General features: G+C 39.9%; 1 protein-coding gene across 1 annotated transcript; it reads left to right on the forward strand.

Moving 5' to 3' along the window:
* Positions 1-440: 440 nt before the first annotated feature.
* Positions 441-2,101, forward strand: hspb9 (heat shock protein, alpha-crystallin-related, 9). Its single transcript, XM_073494052.1, has 2 exons — positions 441-643; positions 1,639-2,101. The coding sequence occupies exons 1-2, from the start codon at positions 441-443 to the stop codon at positions 2,099-2,101; spliced, it is 666 nt and encodes a 221-aa protein (XP_073350153.1).
* Positions 2,102-24,008: the final 21,907 nt, after the last annotated feature.

A 24,008-nucleotide genomic window follows, 5' to 3' on the forward strand; every position in this document is an offset into this window, starting at 1 on the left:
CTATTATTTTAGACAATATATGCCTGTTTTTGTAAACAGTCTATGTCATATATTAAGTAAGAGTCAGATATAAGACTGCAGTGTGGACAAGGCCACATGCACACAAACCCAAACAGGATATGACCATGAGCTGTCTTTAGCCTTTGGATAAGTTACAGGGCATTCCTGACCTCGCTCGCTCATGCTAACTGTGAGCTCATGGGGTGTAAATATCACAGTGGGAGGGACGGAGCCGGACATCTGGGGTATATAAAGGAGAGAGGTCTGGAGTCATGTCCCAAACAACCTGGTAGAACACCGACGCGAAGAAGAAACTCTAGAAACTCTCAATCTTTACTGGGGTCCAGCAATCAAAAAACAAAGAGGCTGCCATACACACACAGGTTGCCTTGTAAGCAAAGCAAAGTTTTCGTCGAGAACTGTCTTCCGACACTGACATGATGGAATCCTTGACCAGCCTGTACAGCAATGACCCTTTCTTCAGCCAGGAGAATCTGCTTTGGCCGCTGCGTCACAAGGCCCTCTCCTCTCTGCAGCAAGACTTCTTTAACCAGAGAGCCAAGCTGGTTGACAGTCTTCTGACGGAGCTCCATGATGGGCCCCATCTTCGGCAGTTTCCCCTCATTTCCTCTACTTTGGCGAGGTATGTACAGTTACTTTGTATCTCAGTAGTTGATACACCTGATTGGCTGTGTTAGGCTACATTCAGACCAAATTCATGTGGCTAAATGCCGCAGGGTGGCGAAGCGGTGTTGGGGTGTCACTCCATGGGCCCTGTGTGACATGTTGTGAATCCCCCGCTGATCAGTTTGCCGAAAGAAGAAGCTGGTATGTTGCTAGGTGGTACTAGGAAGCTACTAGAATGCTGGTCCTACTAGTGATTGTTTGTCCCCATCAATGGATTAAAAATAATGGTAAACAACAAGGACACAAGGGTTAATACAACTTAATGACATACCTTGTGTGCTACATAAAGAAATGTCTGTTGTGTTCCCATTGTAGCACTATGCCATACTACTGACCCATTCTGATCTGTTGTCATGCCTGTGCCAGAGTAGGTTAGGCATGCTGGTCCTACAGTGATCATCGGCATCCATCGGCATTCAGTAGATGTGTGTTTTAAATTGGTGCAGTGCCAAAATGAGTGAATACAAATAACACATTTTTGCTGCAACGGAACAGGATTTGGTCTGAATGCAGTCTTAGGGTGTTTTCAAACCAAGATACATTTTCCTTATTGTTCAGTTTCTATAAGTGAACCAAAATGCTAACTTAAATTCTTGTGAAAATGTCACCTCGGCTCATTGGATGGTAGTTGGATGGAAAGTAAACACCGGAATCTGCCCAAACATCTAGAAGACTACTAATTCATTGTTAGACCAGATCAGACCTCATTCTCAAGTTTGCCGTGAGCAAATTTTGATTTCACACACGCTGCAAACACTACAGCTAGTGGCCAACTAGCTTGCATGAAAGACAATATCTCTCCATACCACCAGGTAGCAGTAGTTTTGTATTCATCATTCAAAATGGGAAACCAGAACTGGTATGGAGCCAAGAGGTTTGTTAATTTGAAAAAAAAAAAATACTGGTGGAGTCCTGGGGCTGATTTTGATCCAGTTCCTGATTCTCTTACAGGCTTAGTGATGGTAAAGAGCAGCAGAGAGAGACTCCCAGCATAGAGCTGCGCAAGGACGCTCAGCCAGCCACAGAAAACAATGGCGACCTCCTGGTTACCCTAGATGCTCGCGGCTACGCCCCCAATGACATCACAGTCAAGCTGGAGGGCAGGAGCCTGGCAGTGGTAGCCATGAAGCAGGCCGGTGCAGAGGAAAGCCAGTCCTGCTCCTCCTCCTCCTCCTGTGCCTCTGTCTGTTCCTCTGCCTCGTCTAAGATGGGATTTGCACAGAAGATCGACCTGCCAGCTCACCTTGATCTGTCCGGACTCTCCTGTTCCTTGATGGATGATGGACAGCTGCGCATCCACGCCCCCAGGGCCAAGCAGCCAGTCACTATGGAACGACAGGTGCCCATTCGGTTCAGGACATCGCTGGAATTTCCCATTACGAAGGACAAGGCAGAGGAGGGCCACACAGACTAATGCACAGACAACACACTCCTCACATACTGTTTGACACACACACACACACACACACACACACACACACACACGCACACAAGCAAGCTTACACTAAAGGACTGTTTATAATGAATACAGTTTACCATGTCAAAATGAAGATAATATTTATTCTATAATTATTTAAGATTTGTATAAACTATAGTGTTTGGTTTTAAGAAAATGAACTACATTGTTATGGACCTCTGTAAACACATGGTGGTGCCAGTAACCAACTTACACAGAGAATGGACACATGGAGAGAGAGCAGGAGGAAGAAAAAGTCTCAAGTTCTTAATGCCAGCATTACCTTTAACTCCCCTCAGGTGACAAAATTAGTAGCTTTAAAAGGTTCCAGTGACGTTTGGTTTCCAGGGGAGAAGTTATTTGTTGGCGCGCTGGTGCAGGTGACAAACAAAAGCAGCAGTTTAATGTTTTATGAGTCATGCCCTGAGGGTGCCAAGACAGAGAAGAAATGAAAGCATTAGGAGAAAATAAGAAAAGAGAAAGGAACCTATATAGACTCTTTTTAAAGGCTTAAAAACAAAAAACAGATGTTCTTACTCATCTCCAGTGCTATCTACACATCCAAATATTTTCAATTTTATCTGCAAGCATCCCAGTGAAGGTAAATGGAATTTAGTTTGTAATGTTCAGCAAACAAAAAAATACTTATTTCTTTTCTAAATCGACAGCAAAACAGTGTACTAGAGAAAAGTGAATTATCCACTTTAACAGCAACATTGATTTTGAAATGTCATGATGTCTTTTTATTCATTTTTGAAAAACATTTTTGTTATTGTGAGTACTACAAAAGAACTTAATGCAGCATCTGAGATCTCAGAGGCATAAGTCTAAAAACATGCTTAACTACAGTGACACTCACTAGAGTGCATACCGCTGCCAATTCAGTCAAGCATAATAGCCCTGTATCACTCTTAAAATTTAAACCACCCATAACTGCTTAACCATAATTTAAGCTCACCAGATCTAGGATGGAGGACTGATTTTTTTCAACGAGATCCATCCATTTATTTGTATCAACGCCAAAAATTAATGGGGTTTTGTAGAAATCTGTTTGGTAGTTTTTGTATTCTGCTGACAAACCAATCAACCTACAGACCGACACAGGTAAAACAAGCCCTCCTGGGTGAAGATAATGAAAACCAAAGAGATCTGCACTTCTAGATAGCACTTAAGGTAGACCGAGCATCACCTGTAGCCAGAGCCACCGACTGCAACCACAGGCCGAATGGGTGCAGCCATTGGTGTTTCTGTAGCTGCTGACAACAAAACTTAGCTGGATTCATAGCAGTAGTATGTCTCAGGTAAAACTTCTGTGACACTTTAGCAGTCTTGTCAGCCTTATTATAAATGTATTGTACTTTGGCTATATGTAAAACTCAGCAAAGTGATGTGGTCATTTTATTACAATAGTTAACATTATCTGGTCTGTTTGACTTGAGAATAAAATGCCTTAAAAAATGACTAGCACTAGTCATAATGTTGTGATGTATCATTGTCTATAAAGGTAACTCTACAAGTCTAGTTCATGCAGCTAATGTAATCATAACTGGTGGATGAATAAATATGATGACCGGCCGCTGTGATTGTAATTGTGATTGGATCTGGCCATGCTAAAGATATGGACATTGCTGTTGCTGTGATAATGGCTATAGTTGTAGCTACTGGTGGGGCTGTCTGATTAGAAGGCTGTGAAGGTTGTGGTGTTCAACGCGTAGCCTCACATCAGCTAACTCGCATGTTGGTAGGAAGTGACATGGGTCAGCTTTGTGGTGAAGCATATTCTTGGACTCCTTGATTGTAATGGTAACACATCTTGGTCAATGTTACTATCAGGGCTGTTAACCTTCACAATGAAGGTGAAGTACACCTGGCACTGGTACGCTGCAATGGTCATGTTGTTTTGTGAACAGTGATATATTTCGCTCTGGGAGTCACAGGCAATCGACCTATTCAGTTGTCTCTGTATGAGGATGTGTTGTTGTTAGGTAGCTTTTTCATATGGATTTTTGTTATTGATCATGTCAGAGGTGCCTTCAACTCATTAATTGATATGACCTCAAAGGCATTTCATCTCTTGACACCTTGGCAGATACATTAAGCTATTAACCAGTCGTAGGCCCAATTCTGAACCTATCACTACACACTCTGGACGGAGTCACACTCACGACTGTAGAGGGTCTTCTAATTAAGGGAGAGGGTATAAATACACTGGCAAACTATGGGACACTCACCTGTTCTTACATATTTCTATTTCTTATTCTCTCTATGTTTTGTTATAAATAAAACACGTTTTCATTGTATTCTATTTTATTCTTTTAATTCTATTTAATCATATTTCTCTTCTGTATTTATATTTTTTATAATTTCTCTTTGATGTTACCTTTCTATTCTTGGTTGAAGCAGTTGTAACATGACCCAGTTTCTCCCCTTGGATCCATGAAGAAGCCTATTTGTTATTCTTATTTCATATTAAGCTTGTGACAGGAAAATTATGAATTGAATAAATGAAAACTCACACATGCCTTCTTTTGTCGCATTTTATTTTTGTAAGACATTTTTTCGTTTGCAATTCTAAATCTGATTGGATAATGTGATTGTTACTTTGCAAATTTGCTAACACATGGTAAATGATACTCTGTGTGTGTGTGTGTGTGTGTGTGTGTGTGTGTGTGTGTGTGTGTGTGCATGCGTGCGTGTGTGCGTGTGTGAGTGTGTGAATGTGTGTACAGGTGTGGAGTGAAGAGTGTAAGACTTGCAGATGACAATCCCTTGGCATCACTGATGATTTGGGACACTTCAGCGTGCACACATACGCACTTTGCGGGAAATGACTGCACATCCTCCACGGCGACAGTCATGAGGGTATAATGATGATGGATTCTCCAGGCCAGTGAGGTGGTAAACCTCGTTTCTCCTGGAGACAGATTCCTCAGAGGAGGATGCTATTTACACTGGCAGCCAGTTCACTCTAAACATACAAAACTCATCTCAATAATCTGATTTGTGCTCATATGTGCTCCAGGCTGAGTGTTCTTTTGGCTAAAGTAGTGTAAGCAGCAAGGGCGAGCTGTCAAATATGTAAGAAAAATTATCAAACCTTCTTTCCTTTCATGTGACTGGGAAACCAGCCTCAGCTGCATGCTGGCAACAACAGCATGCATGGTGCACCTGCTCCACCTTTCTGAGTCCACAAAGTCAGGAATCAAGAAACGAAAGACTGCCTGCACAACCCTCCAAAGGGTGCATGAAACGGAGAGAGAGCGAGAGAGAGATGCAGGAAACCACGCCAGCAAAGGCCGATAACGCCTCCTCCCTCTTCATCCTCATCAGACGTAACGTCTCCTCTTTGTATACCAAACTTTCCAAGGGTTGAATAATGTGGTTGATGGTGTATTATTATGTGTATCTAGCTGTACACTGTCGTGGCAATTTCTTGTGAACAGAGGACCGAACACAGGAGAGAGTAGTCTTCTGTAGTTCATACATCACACCTCTTGACAGAATTACCTTTTGTGGCTCCAAGCCACGAATAAGACAAGGTAGTAGGTAACAAAAAAAACACAAAAACAACTTTGTTCATGAGTAACTCCTTACTCCTGTCCATTTTTGGACCAGGTTTATGTCCCAAATAGCATTTAAGGCCTGACAGGTGATGTAAGGAATGTCAGTCACTTAAAGAATGTCACATGTGCAGTATATTCCCACTACACTCCACCCTTTTGAGCATGTATTGCTCACATCAAGTGAAAATACTAGCACAAGGAAGCCAACTTGTTGTCCTGTCACATGTGTCTGACATTCTGATTGTCCAATTATCTGCCCCGTACCGTTGTTGCATTCACAGGTTATTCAGTATTTGTATCTCAGTTGGAACTTCCACCGGCGTCCCATTTCTTAAATTCAAAAATGGTTGTGGACCAAAGCTTTCTTCACAAAGCATGTGCCAACATTTAATGGTTCTCTCTGGTGGGTTATTGAAGAAACGTGATCGTCTTGTGGATCTGGAATCCTTCTCCTATCCCTATAGTTAAAGGCAGACCGAACAATAAAGGGCTAAGTCCACATTTACTCCTAATCCTTCCTCTCATATACATCAGAATCAGAGGAAGTGGTTTAGTCCATTGAAGACCTGTTTCTGTACAGCACTTTGCCAATTAATTCTTCTATGTTCCATTTTCCCTTTCCACAGCTCCGGTGCTAGCAAGGTCATATGAACAATGTGTCCTCATATCAATTCAATTTCTAAATACTCACCTACTGCCTCCAAAGCAGCGTTCACGCAGTGTCGTCCATTATAACTGCCAATGTTTATCATGGAATTATATTACTTACCAAAACCTTGGCGACAGCATTTGCATTCACCTTGGATACTGGAAAAGCTTTCACCCATTTACTAAACATATCCACTACTACAAGACAGTACTTTTTACCTTCACCCAATGTAAACTCAATGAAGTCCATCTGTAAATGGTCAAACGTCATATCAGGTGGTAGGTGTGCACTTAAAGGCATTTGTTGACCTCTGCCAATATTATGTGCAGCACATACAAGACATTTTTGACAATAATTTTGAGCATAGATTGAGAAACCCTTAGTTAACCAAAACCTGTTTATATCTGTTTGCATCTGCCCCTTTGATGCACGATCCCGGCCGTGGATTAATTTGGCATAAACCGGATACAGAAATTTAGGAAAACAAGGTTTTTTATCAGGCCCATATTATGCACCAAACACCAAGTCAAAATCCTTCCTCTAAAAAGGACTGTTTTTTTTAGTATCCACTATTCCACTAATATTTTGTTTTTGCACTACAGCATTTGTATTTATGGCTGGTTTCTTGTACCTTTGTAATAAATGGCAAAACATGAGGCTTTGTGTATTGACAATAGCTGAAATGAAACTTTCCAACATCCCATATAGGGAGGAAACCTAAAGAAAGTGTGTAAACCTAAAGAAACTAATGTTTCACAATGTTAACCATGTACATCATGTATCAGAAAGGCTGTCTGGCAGAAAGTCCCGCAGGCAAACTTCTTCCTTCTGCGCAAAATTTTAGCTGAACAGATCTGCAGTCGTCAGCTAGAAGTAGGAGCACACTTATGTCTTCTTCTGTGTGAAATTGAGGACCTATTTTTTTTAAAAACTACAAATTATTGGGAGTAACAAAATGTGCCACCGTCATCATTTTAAATTGCAGATGTGCGATGGAAAGCTTGACAGGTGTAATAAGAGTAACTAAGAGAGGCTGGGTTTAACCAAACATAAAAGGTATTCATTTTACAGGGATGATTGTGATGAGATACTTCTACGCATAATAAAATTATATTAAATAAGAAAATATTATGTGAGCACACACAGAGAGAGGCATGGCTCAATAACTTAAAAACATTGCCTCGCTCTGGGCTGTTGCGTTTTAATGCTGCGACACTGCCTGGAGCAACAACATTAGTGTGTACAGTCGTGAGCGATTCGTCCTGCAGGCTTAATTTTGTTCCTCTCTTTCCAGTTGACACAATAAGACAAGCAGGTCATCACTCTAACTCACATCACCGTGTGCGCTGCCCTATAACAAACTGCCAAGACCTGATTGATCACTTGAATAAACAGAAGATAGATAGAAGAGACTCTATCAACTTGTGGTCTTAACTTGTGTGGATCTGGATAAAGGGACAGATCCTTTCTGGAACATGGCACGATTTTAGCGTTTTTTGACATTTGATGATGATGCAAGAAAATTAGGTGGCTGGTTTCTCTGAGTGAGCACAATTTGATGCAGACAATAATAACAATACACATTCCTGCCAAAGGTTTCACACTATTGCATTGTTCAACTGTTGGTGGCAGTAATGTGCAATAAATGTAATGTGCACAATTTGAAATATTCAAAAAATCTTGCTGGGAATTGTGGTGTATTATGTTTATGTATATATAAGTTGCTCAACCAAGACCAAAACATTTGTTTCACTAAATGACATTATTCATTGCCATCTATATTCTCTGGATGTCTTTCTCCTTAAAAAAGCTTGAACTTCAGCCCATCAATCATAACATTTCTTAAGTGACTTTGTTGTGATTGATCAACCTCATCACAAAGAACGCACCACTACCCACAGCAGGGAGGGTATGGCAAGTAAATAGAGTATATTGTATATTTTGAGCCTGGCTCCACTAGTAAAGGTCCTGGGCTCCTAACCTAAAGGAATGGAATTAAACACTGAAAGTAAAGGGAAACAACCAAAATGTCCATTAAATTCAACCTAGTCCATTTCATTACTAACTTGCAAATCAGTTCCAGTTGCAGGATTAATGGTAATTAACACACAAAGGAAAGTCTGTGTCTGTTTCTATCTAGTTGAAGACAGAGTTATTGCTGACAAATTTCTGACATTTAAAACAAATTTAGGCCATTTCAGGGCTGGAGTTCGAAGTCTCATGTTGTAATATCACTTGACACCATCTCCTTGCTTTCTCTCTCCACATTTTTATTTTACTTCCTTGGGTGTGTTGAGTTGTGTGTCTTTTGTTGTCTTTCTTTGTTGTTTTTTCTTTTTCCATTGTTTGTCTTTTAAAAAAATGTTTCACCTCCGTCCTCAAAAAGGCCAACAGGTGTGTTCAGGATGTGGGAAGATCAATGGTTGAAATGAGAATTTTGATCGAAAGAAAGGCTACCAAACAGGTAAGCCATGGGGCTCCCTCCTTCTCACTTCTTTACCCCTTTATCATTTAGTATCTACCTTTTTTTATACTAGTTTGTTTTCCTAAATACATCCCCACCCCACCCCACCCCACCGTTTATTTAATCTCTTTCTGTCTGTATCAATATTGTTTTCGAGTGCCCCCTTGCCCCTCAGAACTGAGTTACTAGGGGCAGTGGTTGAAATCTTCCCCTTTGAGATGGGACAACCCTTCAAGACCCTCATACGTTATCAGTTGTCATTGCTGCCGTTTATGTGGACATTTTGCCCTACCCCTATCCAAAAACAAGAATTGAGACACGCTGCCTTAGGGCTAAATTGTAGGGCAAGGGGTGTATTGGGATTGGACCCAATATAACAACCTACAGTGCCAAAAGCTGCCACTTATCCTGATCCCAGTCATTGGGTAGCAGACTACCATGGAAGTTTGGCAAACCTTCTAGCTAACCATATCCTCAAAATCTTCCTTGGTGGATCTCAAGGTGTTCTCAAAACAGATGAACACATATAATCCCTCCAGCATATTCCTTCAAATTGAGTCCTTCAAATTGAAATTGTCCAGATAAAAAGAAGGTCTCTAGGAGGCAACCTGATCCTATACCCTTGCTTACCCAAACTACCTGAACTGGTTTTCAATGAAAAAGGTGCAGTGGTCCTACCCCACTGTCCTTCTGAATATTGGAGCTCCTCACCCGGTCTCCAACAGTAAGCCCAATCACCCTGCAGAACATACCCATTTTTTCCTTTTGTATCCACATTGTCAGTATCTCAGTCACAATAGTGAGTCTATTGTCAGTCATGACAGTAGATCAGTAGAGCTAGAATGTAGATTGACACAAATAAAAAGCTTCGGCTTGAGTTTCAACTCTTCACCATGACAGTCCGGTACAATGCCTATATACAGCTGATGCCAGGCCAGTACACATGTGGAATTTTTGTTACATCTTACCTTAACTTGAAAAGACATTTGGTTTCTTCACTTGGAGAAAGGACTAAAGGCGTGGGTCTGCTCAAAAGAACTCCAAGTGTTTGTATTTAACTGTTCATCTACACCTACATTTTAAACACTGGTGAAAAGCCTGGTTAACAATAAGTTGCTCAGTATGAGTTAATTTAGGTAAACAGAACAAACCAATATCATCATGTCCTGCTGTTACAAACTTTAAGTATAAAGTGACATGTTCTTCAATTAAGTGAAACTGGGCACTGTGGTTTGAGCCAACCCCACATTCAACATCCTAGTGTCATGAATACTCTGAATTATTGAAATAATTATTAATAATGTGAATTCCACAGATTAATACAGTCCCTACAAAATGCACTATTTACTCCTGTAAAACAATTTAAATGACTACGCCTTTTTAAAAAATGAAACTATGTATTTTTGGTCCAGTTAATGTCTTTATTGAGAACAAGTGGGCCACGCACAGGGGACGGAAGTCATAAGTCAGAATTTATTGAGAGGCGGACATCGTTAGTTTTGGTCTTTTCATATGATTTGTTCACAAAAAGAAAAGTATAACCTACGCCAGTCATATCCTTTAAGGTAAAAAAAAGGTCCCTTAAAGTCTTAAAGGTCAACTAACAACTCACTAAAAAGTACTGATTCATTTTCTTCACTCAAATAAAAGTACAGACTCTGAAATGCACTCAAAGTATGAAAGCAAAAAGTATCCCTCTGAAGGACATCTCTGTGCGAATCTAACTAAACTTCATGTCATATTAATATAATTCCAAGACTATCAAACTTAAGGTAGAATCAGTCAGATTTGCCCAAGCTGTTTGTTTCTCTCTGTTTCCGTCTTTTACATTGTTTCATCTTGCCGTGTATGCCGTGCGTGATATGCACTCATAGACCGGTCTTGATAATTCCCCTAAAATGCATTAAAACCAAAGTTAAGAGCCTGTTTTGAAAATGTAAGAAGTAGAAAGAAGATATTTGTGTTAGAATGTAGGGAGTAAAAGTAAAAAGTTGTCCAAAAAATAAATTCTCAAGTACAGATATCAGAAAAATCTACTAAATTGCAGTTACTAAGTATTTGTACTTCGTTACTTCCTACCTAACAGGTCTATAGTACTCATTTGAGTAAGATAGAAACAACCTGTTCCTGTTTATTGTGTAATCTGAATTTACTTCCCAAGCTCACTTCTGACTTGCATGTCAAAACACTATACGAAGAAAGTTTTCTTCTTCCTTTCCTTTCTTTAGCATACGTGGTATTTTTTAGTACTCATTAAGAGCATGTGTTGCTTATTAATGCGATGCTGATATTAAAGGAGGCGATAAGAGACTGTGATAACACACGATTCATCAATGGGAAAAGATAACTTAGTTACCAGCGAGATAGAATTTCATTAACTGCATGGTAGTGGAAAAGGAAAACAAAAGTGTAATAATGTGACTATGAAATTTAAGCACATTAATCTCAGCCATTAAATTATCTGTTGTTATATTTAATAAAAGGGCTGAGGCATGTTTCATGACACACTATTGGGATTCTGACTTGCACCCATCACTGCAGTAGGAACAGAGCTGTGCAGAGAAGGAGCTAACGCAAGCATGCAAAAATATACGATAAGAGGCGAAGTGAGAGCACACACACACACACCGGACACACACACACACACAGCAGAGTCCATTAGAGCGATGTGTTGTTTTTGGTGCTGATACGACTGGTTATCGTTGTCTGGCTGTCACACTGTCCTGACAGAGCGGAGATACAGATAGAAATATCACAGACTTAAATAAACACTGAAAGGCTCCTGAAAATCAAGACAGGAGATGGGCTTTAAAAGCATTTGTGTGTGTCTTGTGTGTACGTTATTGTGCTTGTTTGTGTGAGTGTATACGCATGCTGACTAATATGTGTCAAGATACCTGAATTTACAGAACCTGTTAGTGTTATGTGTATTTGTTTTTTGTCAGTGTGATTGAGGCGCCGCTGAATGACGTGCAGTGACAGCAGAAGCACTGTGTGTTTTATCAGCGCTGGTTAAATGTTTCCTGCCACTCTTCCTCCCCGCTTTCAGTGACTCTAACCTTTACAAGGCTGCTGCTGATACAATCAGACACAAACACACAGATACGTACCCACACTGATGCAGACGCACTAACATGCCCTTTTTCATCTATGTTTTTTTCTTATTAATACATATGTTCACATTCAGGACATGGTACGAGCACAGTCTTCTTCTGCGGGAAATCTAGTATGGGGTAGCTTACTCACAACCAACCAAGCAAACAAGACCTGCCCTACTCCTCCTTTGATTGGTTGGCTTTGTTGGTTGCATTCTCTACTCAAACTGTTAACTCACACAGTATCTCTGGTAATGTCTGTTTTCGGCAGTTTATAAGCTTTAGTTTTTAGAAAAACACAGGCACAACCCAGACAGCCAACGTGTCAGTTACCCTGACAGAGATTTTCATAGCCTTGGTAGTCCACTGCACAAGAAGGAGGGAGAACAATGGGACCCATGCCCACAGCCGAGTACCTGTTCTTGGCTGTCCTCCTGTGTCTACACCCCCCTGGGTAACCTGGTAGTATGCTGTCCAACCAGAGAGAGGGAGTGAGCTCACAATGTATTTACCATTTAGTCAGACTACAAGAATTGTCTATCTAGCGTGCTATTTCCTAACTATATTTTCAGTGGCTGTCTAGTGCTAATGGCCTGTGCTTGTGTTTTACTTGTGGTTGTTTAAAACAAACAGCCAGTGATGGAGCTGATGCAGTAAACATACCACCACGACTGGCTGCAGTGTCTCTGGGATCATTAGGTAGAGACAGGCTGGGTGGCAGGGCCAGGGACACCACCAAGGATTTTGGGCCCCATGAAAAAATATCACATTGGGCCCCATCACCACAGGCCATGCGGAAAAAAAGGTTTACGTATCTCTATCTTTGAAACTGTATTGTGTCTTGTAGTCCAATACTTACAGTATGATGTTTACTGCCAGTGAGCTGTGCAAATATAACACTGTGCAGACATACATGCAACAGTCTGCATACAGTGGAATTCACTATTTGATGCAAGACTAATACACTATAAGAACTGTACTTAAGGCACAATATAATGTGTACTGTAAAATTATTTAATGGAAAATGAGGTTTAAAATATGATCATAACTGTGTGAACACAAGGTAGTATACATGAAACAAACAAACAAACAAAAAATAAAACAATAGGTATCAGTACGTCAAATTAAAGGGTCAGGTAACTTAGTATGAATAAGAACAATTAGGTTGGGGAAGGGTATGGGGAGACAGGGCTGCTGATGAATCTGTTGTTGAGTCTGGTAGGAGCGGCAGGGACACCTGATTTAGTATAATTAGCTTGCTGAACACCTACCTGCACTGATTAAATGTAGGTTAGAAAGGAGTGACGTGTAACCATGAAATGTAGCTTATTTTATGTGGGCATCAAGCTAACAGGTTAATTTAAACCAATCACAGACTACAGCCACCTTTCTTCGAGAAAAACTGGTTGACATACTGTCGCCCTTTCTTTACTCTCTCCTGACTTTCCCTTTTTTCTTTCCTTTTTTAAAAAAAAACAGATTTCCTTCTTGGGAGCATGACCGTGGTGCTCCTCTCAGGGCTCACTGTGCAACTCCTATCTGCTAGCAAGTACCACACAGGCAGAACCACGTTCCATGCAGATACAGGGGAGGTGGTCAATATGGATGTTTACTATTTGCCAAAAAAACAAGAAAAGACAAAGTGAGTTTTATTACTATATTTTGATTATGATGGGTTAATAATTTAACATTGTTTTTTTTTACCTAATTTTTGGGGACCTAAGAATCCTTCTAACTTTAACCCCCATACAGTTGAGTCCGCCAGTGAGCGGAGCAGTGGCAGGGCACCCCGGCGGCAGCCTGTCTGTCCAGCCAAAATGTAAATTTTCCAAATACTTTGCCTTATGACCAAGTACCTGGACTGATGACTTCAGCCTCAGCTGAATTTTGTGATAAGTGCTAATTACCAGCCGTCCACAGAAGTCTGTCTGTGGCAAGATTTTTGTTAGCGAAATAGAACTGTGCAAGACGCAGTCGTGTAACATTACAGGTGTGCAGTTGAGATAACCATGAAGGCTGACTTCAAAGATGGAAGTGGTCCTATACTGAGCATCTAATAATGTTATAAGGGTTACAGAGTTGTAGTGAGTTTAAACGTCAGCATGTTGACAAGTGTCTCGGCTAGTGTGTGTGTGTGTGTGTGTGTGTGTGTGTTTGTGTGTACGACAGCCTTGGGGCTGACCTGCAGCAGGTGAATGAGAAAGCAAGATAAAGAAAAAGCTGTCGAATTTAATTTGCATCCAGACCCACTAAAGACTGCACTCTGCCTCATCCTCTGCTGTGAGAAAACACACCTACACTTAAGGTCACCTTCCCACCAACACTGGCCTAAAATCAAGTCATTTCAATAGAATCACCATAAGCAGAAGTGTACTCACAGTGGCAAGTAAATCCTTGTTGTTTGTTCCTCTGAGAGAACAACGCTAAATTACTGTCCCAATAAGAGTCACTATGTCACCTAACATACAGCCAAACAGCCAAAGAAGTTTCACTGTTCCACGTTGTGGATTGAATGTGTTTAGACTGAGTGCAAAATGGATTTTAGAGACATGCAGTATTTTCTGCTAGTGCATACAATGTCCAGCTGAGTGAAAGTATCAGTAGCAGAACCTTAGTCTTACTATATTCATTTTATTTCATTTAAAGTAAAGATGAAACTTGGACCTGGAACTTGGCCTACTATATAAAACATAAAAAATAAACATTTGGCCTACTGTAGCATAAACATTGAAAATACAATAAAAAGGCAAATAAACATTTCTCAAAAAAGCATCTGTCCTTTTCTTTTTTCTTCTAATGTTGCCCAACCTTTTATGCCTCTCTGTAATATGTTAGAATCATTTACATGCAGTGAGAGGGATGAAGCAGCAGACATCTGTGGGCCTGTTATCTTTTTCTTATTTTTTTCTTTTTTATAGATTAGGCTAAATTATAGACTACACAGTGCAGGGGTAATTCTAAGTGCATTTCCAAATGTTTCTAAACAACTCAATAATATCTCATTACAAACAGATCTAAAATGTCAATAAATTAAATCATATTCCTGACATCAAAATAGTGAGACGGTTCAGTATCAGCTCCTTCTGTGCTGCTGCTGGAGGGGCTAACCTGACAATGCACTAGTCTGTGCATACAGTGATGCTGTTATTTTGTTCCTCCTTGCAAGTTTGTATAAACCACTTCAACGTAAGTCATCAGTTTTCTTCATCTCTCCTGAATCATCAAGCAAGACGAAATTCCAAAACAACTAGTAACTACTAACTTTATCAGAACTTTGTCATTTAGTGAAGGAAGGTAGTATGTCAGTTTTTGAGCTTTCTAGTGAAAACACCTGCCGCTGTGGCTCAAAACAATGCAATGAGCTGAAAGATGCTAAAACCCCCCCAAAGAGCTGTGGTCATTCGATCCATTGTTATTGTAAAAATGCTGATTATAGACACCTTAATTAGGATTGATTAGTGGCCAACAAACATTCAAGTCATTATCAGATTATGGAAAAGGTCAGTTTAGTTTGATCAGCAGTTATATCAGGCTCAATATAACACTGTCCATAAAATAGGCTTTTTGTCGACACCCTCGTTATGTTTGTATGTGCTTCTGTTTTCATCTCAATATAATTTTCCAGTTCACTTCAGTTTCATCCTGTGCAGTGTCATTCAATTCCCCATCTTTGCCGCCACTGATATCAAATCTGTTTTTCATTTGTCTTATTTCATACATTAAGCTGGAAGCATAAACGCAGCCTCTTGGGTAGACAGACAGACACACACACACACGAGTCAGTAATTGCCCTTTTTAGTACAGCATTACACAGGTAAAAGTATTTGTGGAAGGAACTATGGTGTATTGGCTTCCCCACTAAGTACACACACATACAAACACACACACACGCACATATACACAGTAGGCCAGCACGCTCCTGTGTTTGCTAAGGGATCACACAACGGTTAAGAGCTAATATCTGACATGTTTGTACAACTTTTCTGTGTGTGTAGCACACAGAGAAAGCTAGATTACAACATATGAATGGATGGTTGTTGGGAAAAATAAGAAACTGTATAAAGTATAATACATGGTCGTAGCCAGCCATGACGTCACCGAGGTCCGAAACTTGGTCATGATTTCCTAAAAATAATGGTCCGATATTTTTTAATAGGCCTGTGTAAAATAGGGGTGGACGGTATGAACGGTATATATGTTACACCCGTAGGAATTTGCCATAAGGTATGGATTTTGACACTGTGCATTGTCACCTAGTCATAGCAACGTGACCCTTTTGAATGAATCTGCCTGCCTTCACTTGTGATTTTGAACAATATTAGTGTTTTGGCTTTTTCCTGCCTGCCTTACCCCTTTACCTGTTCATCCTGTCTGTGTAATGTTTTAATGCCTGCTGACTAATTAAACCCTGTTTTAAATGGTCCTGCTGTGAGCCTGTGAGTCTGCTTTTGGTTCAAAAGCAGTGTTTCTCAGTTTTTACTGTCACTGTTACTAGAAAGTACTGCTACATCATTTGGTGGCATTCCTAAAAATAAGTACGAATGCTTGTATTATTTCAAGTACCTATGGAGCCCTTTAACTACTGAAACCACCATATATAAGTCTGTCTATTTTTCTAGATAGACATACATATATGTTACAAAACAATGTAGTTTTGACGGTATGGATTTTACCTGGAGTCACGTTCACTGCAGTAACTGAGCATGGTGTGGTATATGTATATGTAACAAAATGTTTTAGTTACATTCCATCATTGAGTATACCATTCAGAATTATGTGTGTTGCATTTAAGTAGAAAGGCGTATGACTGAAAATAATTGCATGACATGGCTGAAAAACGTAGTGAAGGCAGAGGCAGAGTGGTGTGGCACGTCTGAGCACTTATGTTTGGGAGGATTGAATTTTATATTGATTACGTCACAGGAAGGTTTGAAGAAGTAATGGCTACCCTGATTATTGCAGTCAATGACGCCTGAGCCACAAGTTTCTGTAATCAAAAAATAGACTTCACATTCGAAATGATATTAAAACAGATATCATTATCTTTTCAGTCTAATCTAACTGTAATAACAGAGCAGCAAACTGGGATTTAACTCAACTGTTTAACTGTTACCATGCAACTGCCAATTTAACTTTTTAACCTACCTTTTTGTTAACAAGTATTTTTGGGGTTCTGAAGGGTTAAGTTGGATCTGCACCAAGTCACACAACACAAACATTAACAGTCCTGTGTTCTGAGCCAAAATTACTGTTTTTTGGGTCTGGTGGCTGTAAAGAGAGATATTACAGCAGTTTTCTAGTTCAGTACAAGCGCTTGCTTGTGCCACTTATAGCTTCAGGTTTTTATAACAGCGTAATGAAAAGAATCCCTACAGAGGACGGATTCTTTTCATTAAGAATCCGCACAGACCTTTTGTGAAAGACTAAGATTGTTTATTTAACCAGAAAGGGCTTTCAAGACATGATCAAAGCACTGGATCCAAGATACATGGTACTGGCCTGCGAACACTAGCCAAATTGAATGGAGTGGAGAAAGAGAAAGAACTGAGTGAAATTAAACACTATGCAACTACCACTGACTTATGGTCAAGTCGTACCATGGAGCCTTACATCTGCCTCATATCCACTTTTGCAGCAAAGTTTACAGACTTGATATTTCCCTGAGGACCACACTGGAGAATGGATAGCCCCAGGATTAAGGGAAGCGCTGGAATCATGGAGTCTTGAACAGTCTATAATGTTTATAATTCAAAGGTCCAAACATTCAATAGACTTTGGAATAGCTTCTAGCCACGCTTCAAACTTGCACACTTTAATTATTTTTCCCATGGTGCAGAAGAAGGATCCTGAGCAACAAGTCATGTTGACATTCATTTGACTGTTATTCAGATTTGTATTATTGAATATGCTGGTATCTATATATGTGTTTGTAAAATTGTCTGTGTAAGTGTTAGTGTGATAGAGAATGCAAGTAATGTAATGTTGCATGTAAATTAATGTTTTTAGTGTCTGGTGATTGTGTGTGTACCTGCCCAGCTACTGCAGATGGAAATAAGCTAATATCTAAAGCTGGCATAAATCATCTTTCATTTTGAGGTCAATGTTTTTTGTGCATGGTCCTTATTTAATAAAGACTAATAATAATGACACAAATATTGTTTTTGTCAACAGAAAGAGGTGTCAGAACCTGTCAGAACATGCAGTTGGCATATGTTAGAAAATTATGAGTGCCTTCTCCTTCACATAGAAAAAAAGAGAGAAATGTCCAATGCCCAGACTGAACTGCGCTTATCTACACTCCGCCTATTCACTGAAACGCCAACAAGATGGGGATCTCGACAGAAAATGATCGAGAGGGTGATCGAACAAGAGAAGGCCATATCTCAGGTCCTTAAAAAACCCGGCACCTGGCGCCAACATGGCAGGAGATGGATGTTTTGGAATCAGTGAGCAAGACCCTCAGCCCCCTGACTGAGTTTACAGACGCACTGTCCGGGGAAGATTACGTCAGTGTCATACCTCAAACCTGTGCTCCATCTTCTCAATAACACTGTTCTGACTCCAGCTGAAGATGACAAAGGCCTGACAAAGGACATGAAGAGGGCCATCCTCCAGCATTTAAATGAGAAATATTCTGCTGCTTTGAAGGCAGAGGCAGTTAACAGACTTGTTTTCCTGGCTAGTAACTTGCAATGAGGCTGGCAAAGTAAAACAGTAACAGTATTTGTTTTTGCACTGTTGTATTTCGCACATGCACTATTATATGTTGAGTATAAGCAAGAAGGCCAACCAAGTAAAGATGTATCAAGGAGAAGTTTGGACTACGCAGGCCTATTCCTGCGACTGTGTCTGCAACTGAAAAAAAAAAAAAAAAAATTTGTATTGAGTGTTGCACCGTGTAGCTCATGTTGGTTGGGAAAACAGTTCCTGTCCTGCTGTACTTGCAGTCTGTTTTTCACTTTGTGCAGCTTGATTTATTAAGTGTTATTCCAAAAATGTAAGTTTAATTGAAGGTTTTGCACTATTGTTAAATTTATTATTGCAGTTTTGCACAATAAATGTTCCTAAAATACCTCTGCTCTATGTGAAATATGTCCTAGTAATACAGTTAAGAGTACAGTAATACCAGCCATGCAGTTCGAGTACCAGTGCATTACCCCTTTAGAAGTATTTATATTGAAATTTGAAGAAAAACGAATATATGATGTGCTTCAAATTATACCGTGATATAAATTTTAGGCCATACCGCCCAGTCCTAATGTAAAATTCGAATTTAAAAAGTGGCATTATGTATCTATATAATCAGGAGTTGAAACGTCTGGTCAATCCTTTAGGCCAAAGTGTCTTTGTGGCAGCACTACTATGCTATTTAGTTTTTAATAATTTTGGCGCTTTACTTTGCTGTTAAACAGCCTTTTCCTTTGGCACTACATTCCCTCAACCATTAAACGTCCATATTCCTACACACAAGCGGGAATGTAGTGCCAAAGACAACAAGATTACATTTCTGTAAAGGATTTGCATTTTATCCATTTCAATACAAACTGCATTTTCTGCATCTGCACTTGTTGAAGAACATTCGAGACTGATTTCTTAGCTTCCAAGCAGCCGCTAGTTTTGCTCCATACAAACACAACATAGGTTATCCATCATAGGAAGCAAGTAATCTCCTTTATGTAATTGTATCTTCTGTCAAAGCTGTATCAGAATCCAGCAAAATAATGACAACTTATATCTGATTGCATTTTTCTCTATACGGTAATAATGGAATGGTGTTGTGTTACATATGTAAGTGTAACACATCTACCTTCTCTGTGTGTGTTCAGACATATCCTTCATATTAGTTATATTATGCAGATACATGATACCTCATTCCTATTAAAATTTTCATCCTGATATTGAGATGTTAACTGCACCAACACTTTAAGCAGGTCATTTGCTGTCCCTGTAGCATTATCCACACTGGCTAGGAGTTAAATGAAAGTTGAAACTGAAGGTGGAGGATAACTGAGAACAGCAAATCCATTGGTCTGTCTTCATTAGCAGCCCTACCCCAGGAAATATGCAAATGCCAGAACACTTTCACTTTACAAGAAAGGCCAAAGCAGACTCTACATGGTGAAGAGACTCAAGTTCTTTGGAGTGCAGGGGGCACTCCTGAGGACCTTTTTTGACTCTGTTGTGGCATCAGTATTTTCTATGAAGTGGTCTGCTGAGGCAGCAGCATCACAACTATGGACAGGAAGAGACTTGACAAACTGATCAAGAAGGCCAGCTCTGTCCTGGGATGCCCCCTCGACTCAGTGCAGTTGGTGTGAGAAAAGGGGGGAGAATAGACTCCACCCTATGCAGGACACTCTGAGCGCACTGGAGAGCTCCTTCAGTGACAGGCTGCTTCACCCTAAGTGTGTGAAGAAGGGATATCGCAGGTCCTTCCTTCCTGCTGCTGTTGGACTGGACTACCAGCACTGCTCCCAGTAGACCACATACACACACCAAAACTGACTGCTTACTGCAAGCTCAATATGCCAATAGGCTATTTCAGGATCTAAATGTGAAATGATGTAAATATGTTTGTCAATGTGCAATTATGTAAATATCTTTGGAGTTTTTGTTTCCTATTTATACTGTTTATATTGTTCTTACTGCCTTTTTTACCTTTATTTTTCATATTTGATATTTATTTATGATTACTGTTTTTAAATTGATGCCTCTATTTTTGCCATTCCCTTTATAATGCAAATGTTCCTGTTGTGGGACTAATAAAGGATTATCTTATCTTATCTGATTATCTTACCCGACAGATAAAAAAGTCATGGTGTTTTTTAACAGCTTTAATGTTAACCATCTTCTCCATCTTAATCTTGGTGAGTTATCTTGTTGATATGCTAATAAACAGAAAGTACAGCTGAGGCTGATTCGAATGATAGTTTTGCAAATATTTGGAAAAACCAACTAGTATTGGACAAATTCAAATTTGACCAGATGTTGTTGCTACAAGAAAAGCCAGAGGATCACTGAAGTTGTAATTGTGGTTGTCTGCACCAAATGTCATGGCAGTCCATCAACTTTCAGGTCTTTTCACTTAAAACAACAATATCAACCTCATGGTGGCAGTATAGTTGAAGTTAGAAGTCAGCAGGGTCCATTATGAATGTCTAAATAATAGTTTGTGCCGGTCTATCTAATAGCTCCTTGGGGCTGGATTAAGATGTATGATGATCTTTGTTTAGCATGCAAATTGGCTCGCATTTAATATTTTACATGCAAGTATTTAGTCAAAAACCACATAGGACAAATTAAAATTTTGACCTGATGATGATACTAGATGAAAAAGCAGTGAAAAATATGTGAAGTTCAGAAGCCTGGTCAGTAGCCCAACGTTTCTAAGTTTGACGCTGTAGGTACCTCTCTTTTTGTGCCTAACCTAACCAAACTGCGACCATTTCACAGTGTTTATAGGCCAAAAGTAATGATACATCATGAAATAGATATGTTTGATCAGTAAACTTTATTTTGAAAGTGTAACCAGACGTTGATGTGTTACTGCTTACTTGACCTTGGAGCCCTTCACATGCAAAGCTGACGCTACAAGAGCAGATAGAGCGTTAGAGCTTGAAGTTTAAGGCCACTGACCAAGCTGCCGTATTTAACAAGTTGGGACTCAGAACGCATTGTACTAAACACAAAGTAGCTGAGGCTGATGGGAATGATAGTTCTGGAGGTATTTGCCAATAAAATTTGACCAGATGCCACACGAAAAGCCAGGGGATCACCGAAGTTGCCATGCAATCCATCCAACAGCAAAAACATGTAGCTCAAAAAAAATAACTATATCAATCCCATGGTGCCACTAAAGAGAAAGTCAAACTTTTTTGGAGCCGTAGTCAGGCATGATCTTATGTTAGCTTTTTAGCAAGGATTAGCACTCAATAGTTTTGTATGTATTTAGTCAAAGACCAAGGTATTGGACCAATTCAAATGTTGTCCTGATGGTGGCACTAGATGATAAATCAGAGGATCACGCAAGATATTGGGGGCATCAGTGTCTGCAAAATATTATGACAATCTATCAAAAAGTTGTTGAGGTATTTCAGTCTGAAACAAAGTGGTGGACTGACCAACCAACTTAATGAAACATAGAGCCACGATGAGCCATGAAGCCAGAAAAGCATCAAAGTCATGTAAAAGTTTGGTAGAGAGTGAAATCAGTTAAGTCACTTGCATAATTAAACACACACCAATTGTGACTGTACTGACCTTCCCGTGGCTAGCCAGTGTTGCACTTTTATACAACATTAATAGGGAATTTGGGTTAAATATGGCTATCAATAATAATGAAAGATTATCAGGGATAATTATTAATTATGATAAATAATAAGATCCAATTTACATTAGAGTACCTCGGGGTCACCACCCTTGAAGAAGGGAAGTGATAGCCAATTTAATAATTCAGTCTCATAAAAAGGTACTAAACTGTCACTTTGTAACTTAGATTAATAATTAACTTAATAACTACAACCAAAATTACCATAACAGCTAGTAATGGTCGAAGAATTTTGTAGTCCTTGTAGAGGTTGGCAACATTTACTCGTACAATATTAAAAAGACAGCATGTACGTTCAAAAGTTTTTAATTTAACACAAAATGAAAACACACGAGTGTGTGTGTGTGTGTGTGTGTGTGTGTGTGTGTGTGTGTGTGTGTGTGTGTGTGTGTGTGTGTGCCTGGAAGAACACTTGGTGTCTGGTGGATCAGCACTTGTTTATTTAATAGGAGAGAACAAAGAAACAATGGTCGTGCTCACTGATATCACATGTAGGTGCGATATGGTCCAGGCTGAAGGAGTGTGTGTGTGTGTGTGTGTGTGTGTGTGTGTGTGTGTGTGTGTGTGTGTGTGTGTGTGTGTGTGTGTGTGTGATGCCAGGTTAGCTGGCAAGCTTTCTGTAACAGCTGCTGGTGTTAACTGAGCTGGGGTACTAGCAGGACCTCACATCGCTGCTGTGGGGAGAGGTTCTGTGGGCCTCCTGGAACTGCAGCTGACAGCTCTCAGCAGCTGTTAAGCCCGAGAGGAACCAGGAAAAGAGCTGGCAGCAAGGCCACCCAGTGGGAGAAGAGGTGGAGAAGAGAGAAGAGAGCTCGGGGCAGGCAGCCCAGTGGGGGAAGAGAGAGAACAAAGGAGGGAGCTGGAGTTTTGACTACCTGGTCGGTGGGGGGTCTGTCACCCTGACCAAACTTGGGTCTCTTGGCAGTCTTTGCACCTAGGTGTGAAGAATGGAAAATTCTGGGGAACTGAATTCAGTTCAGTGTCCATTTTGAAATCCACAATTGTAATGTTTCAGGGTGAAAGCTCATTTGGCCACACATAGACATACAGCTAGGAGCTGTATAGCCCAATTCTATGTCTAGCTCTCTAGACATTTGTTACTTAATTCTCTTTATCTATCTCACTCCCATGTGCTTTGTCTCTGTTACGATTTGTACCAACTTAAATGGTATGATAATTAGTCCCCACAAGCTTGTGTACAGAGAGAAGGATCAATATGTGTTATTGATCTGGATCAAGAAGGGTTCAGCTGGAGCATGTCTATTTAATTTGTCTTTTTATCATTAGATCGTGTACAGTGTGTGTTGTACATGGAAAAGGGCTCTTATTTACATTCTCACACATTCTTCAAAGAGCAGCTGAGCCTGGAGTTTTCACAATTCTTACTTTTTGTCCAGGAGATGGAGCTTTAGCTTCAGCATTTCAGTGCAAAGTACTTTATGTAGCCATTAGTGTATATTTAATATCACTTAAGAAAGTCCACCTTTTTCAAACAAGTTAGCTGAAAACAGAGACAGCCTTTTCAATCGACTCATTAAACTAATGTTAGCTTAATTAGGTAATTAGCTACTGATAAAAAAAATCTGACAGCCAGATTTGTTTCAGACTAACTGGAACTACGGAATTTCATATCACATGTCACATTATCTTTGTATGCTGTGCATGTTCTGTGTGAGAATGGAAAATTTGATGACACAGCAAACCATAACTTAATGGAAAATCAACACATCCTCATACCTATATGACTGAACAGGTTGATTGCCAATG

Source organism: Pagrus major, chromosome 23 (assembly GCF_040436345.1).
Source record: "Pagrus major chromosome 23, Pma_NU_1.0".
NCBI classification, from domain to species: Eukaryota; Metazoa; Chordata; class Actinopteri; order Spariformes; family Sparidae; genus Pagrus; species Pagrus major.

Excerpts from the sequence above, each read along its gene's own strand:
- hspb9 (XM_073494052.1), top strand. The coding sequence starts at position 441 with ATGGAATCCTTGACCAGCCTGTACAGCAATGACCCTTTCTTCAGCCAG. Across the intron at positions 644-1,638 it reads ATTTCCTCTACTTTGGCGAG|GCTTAGTGATGGTAAAGAGC; the intron begins GTATGTACAGTT and ends ATTCTCTTACAG.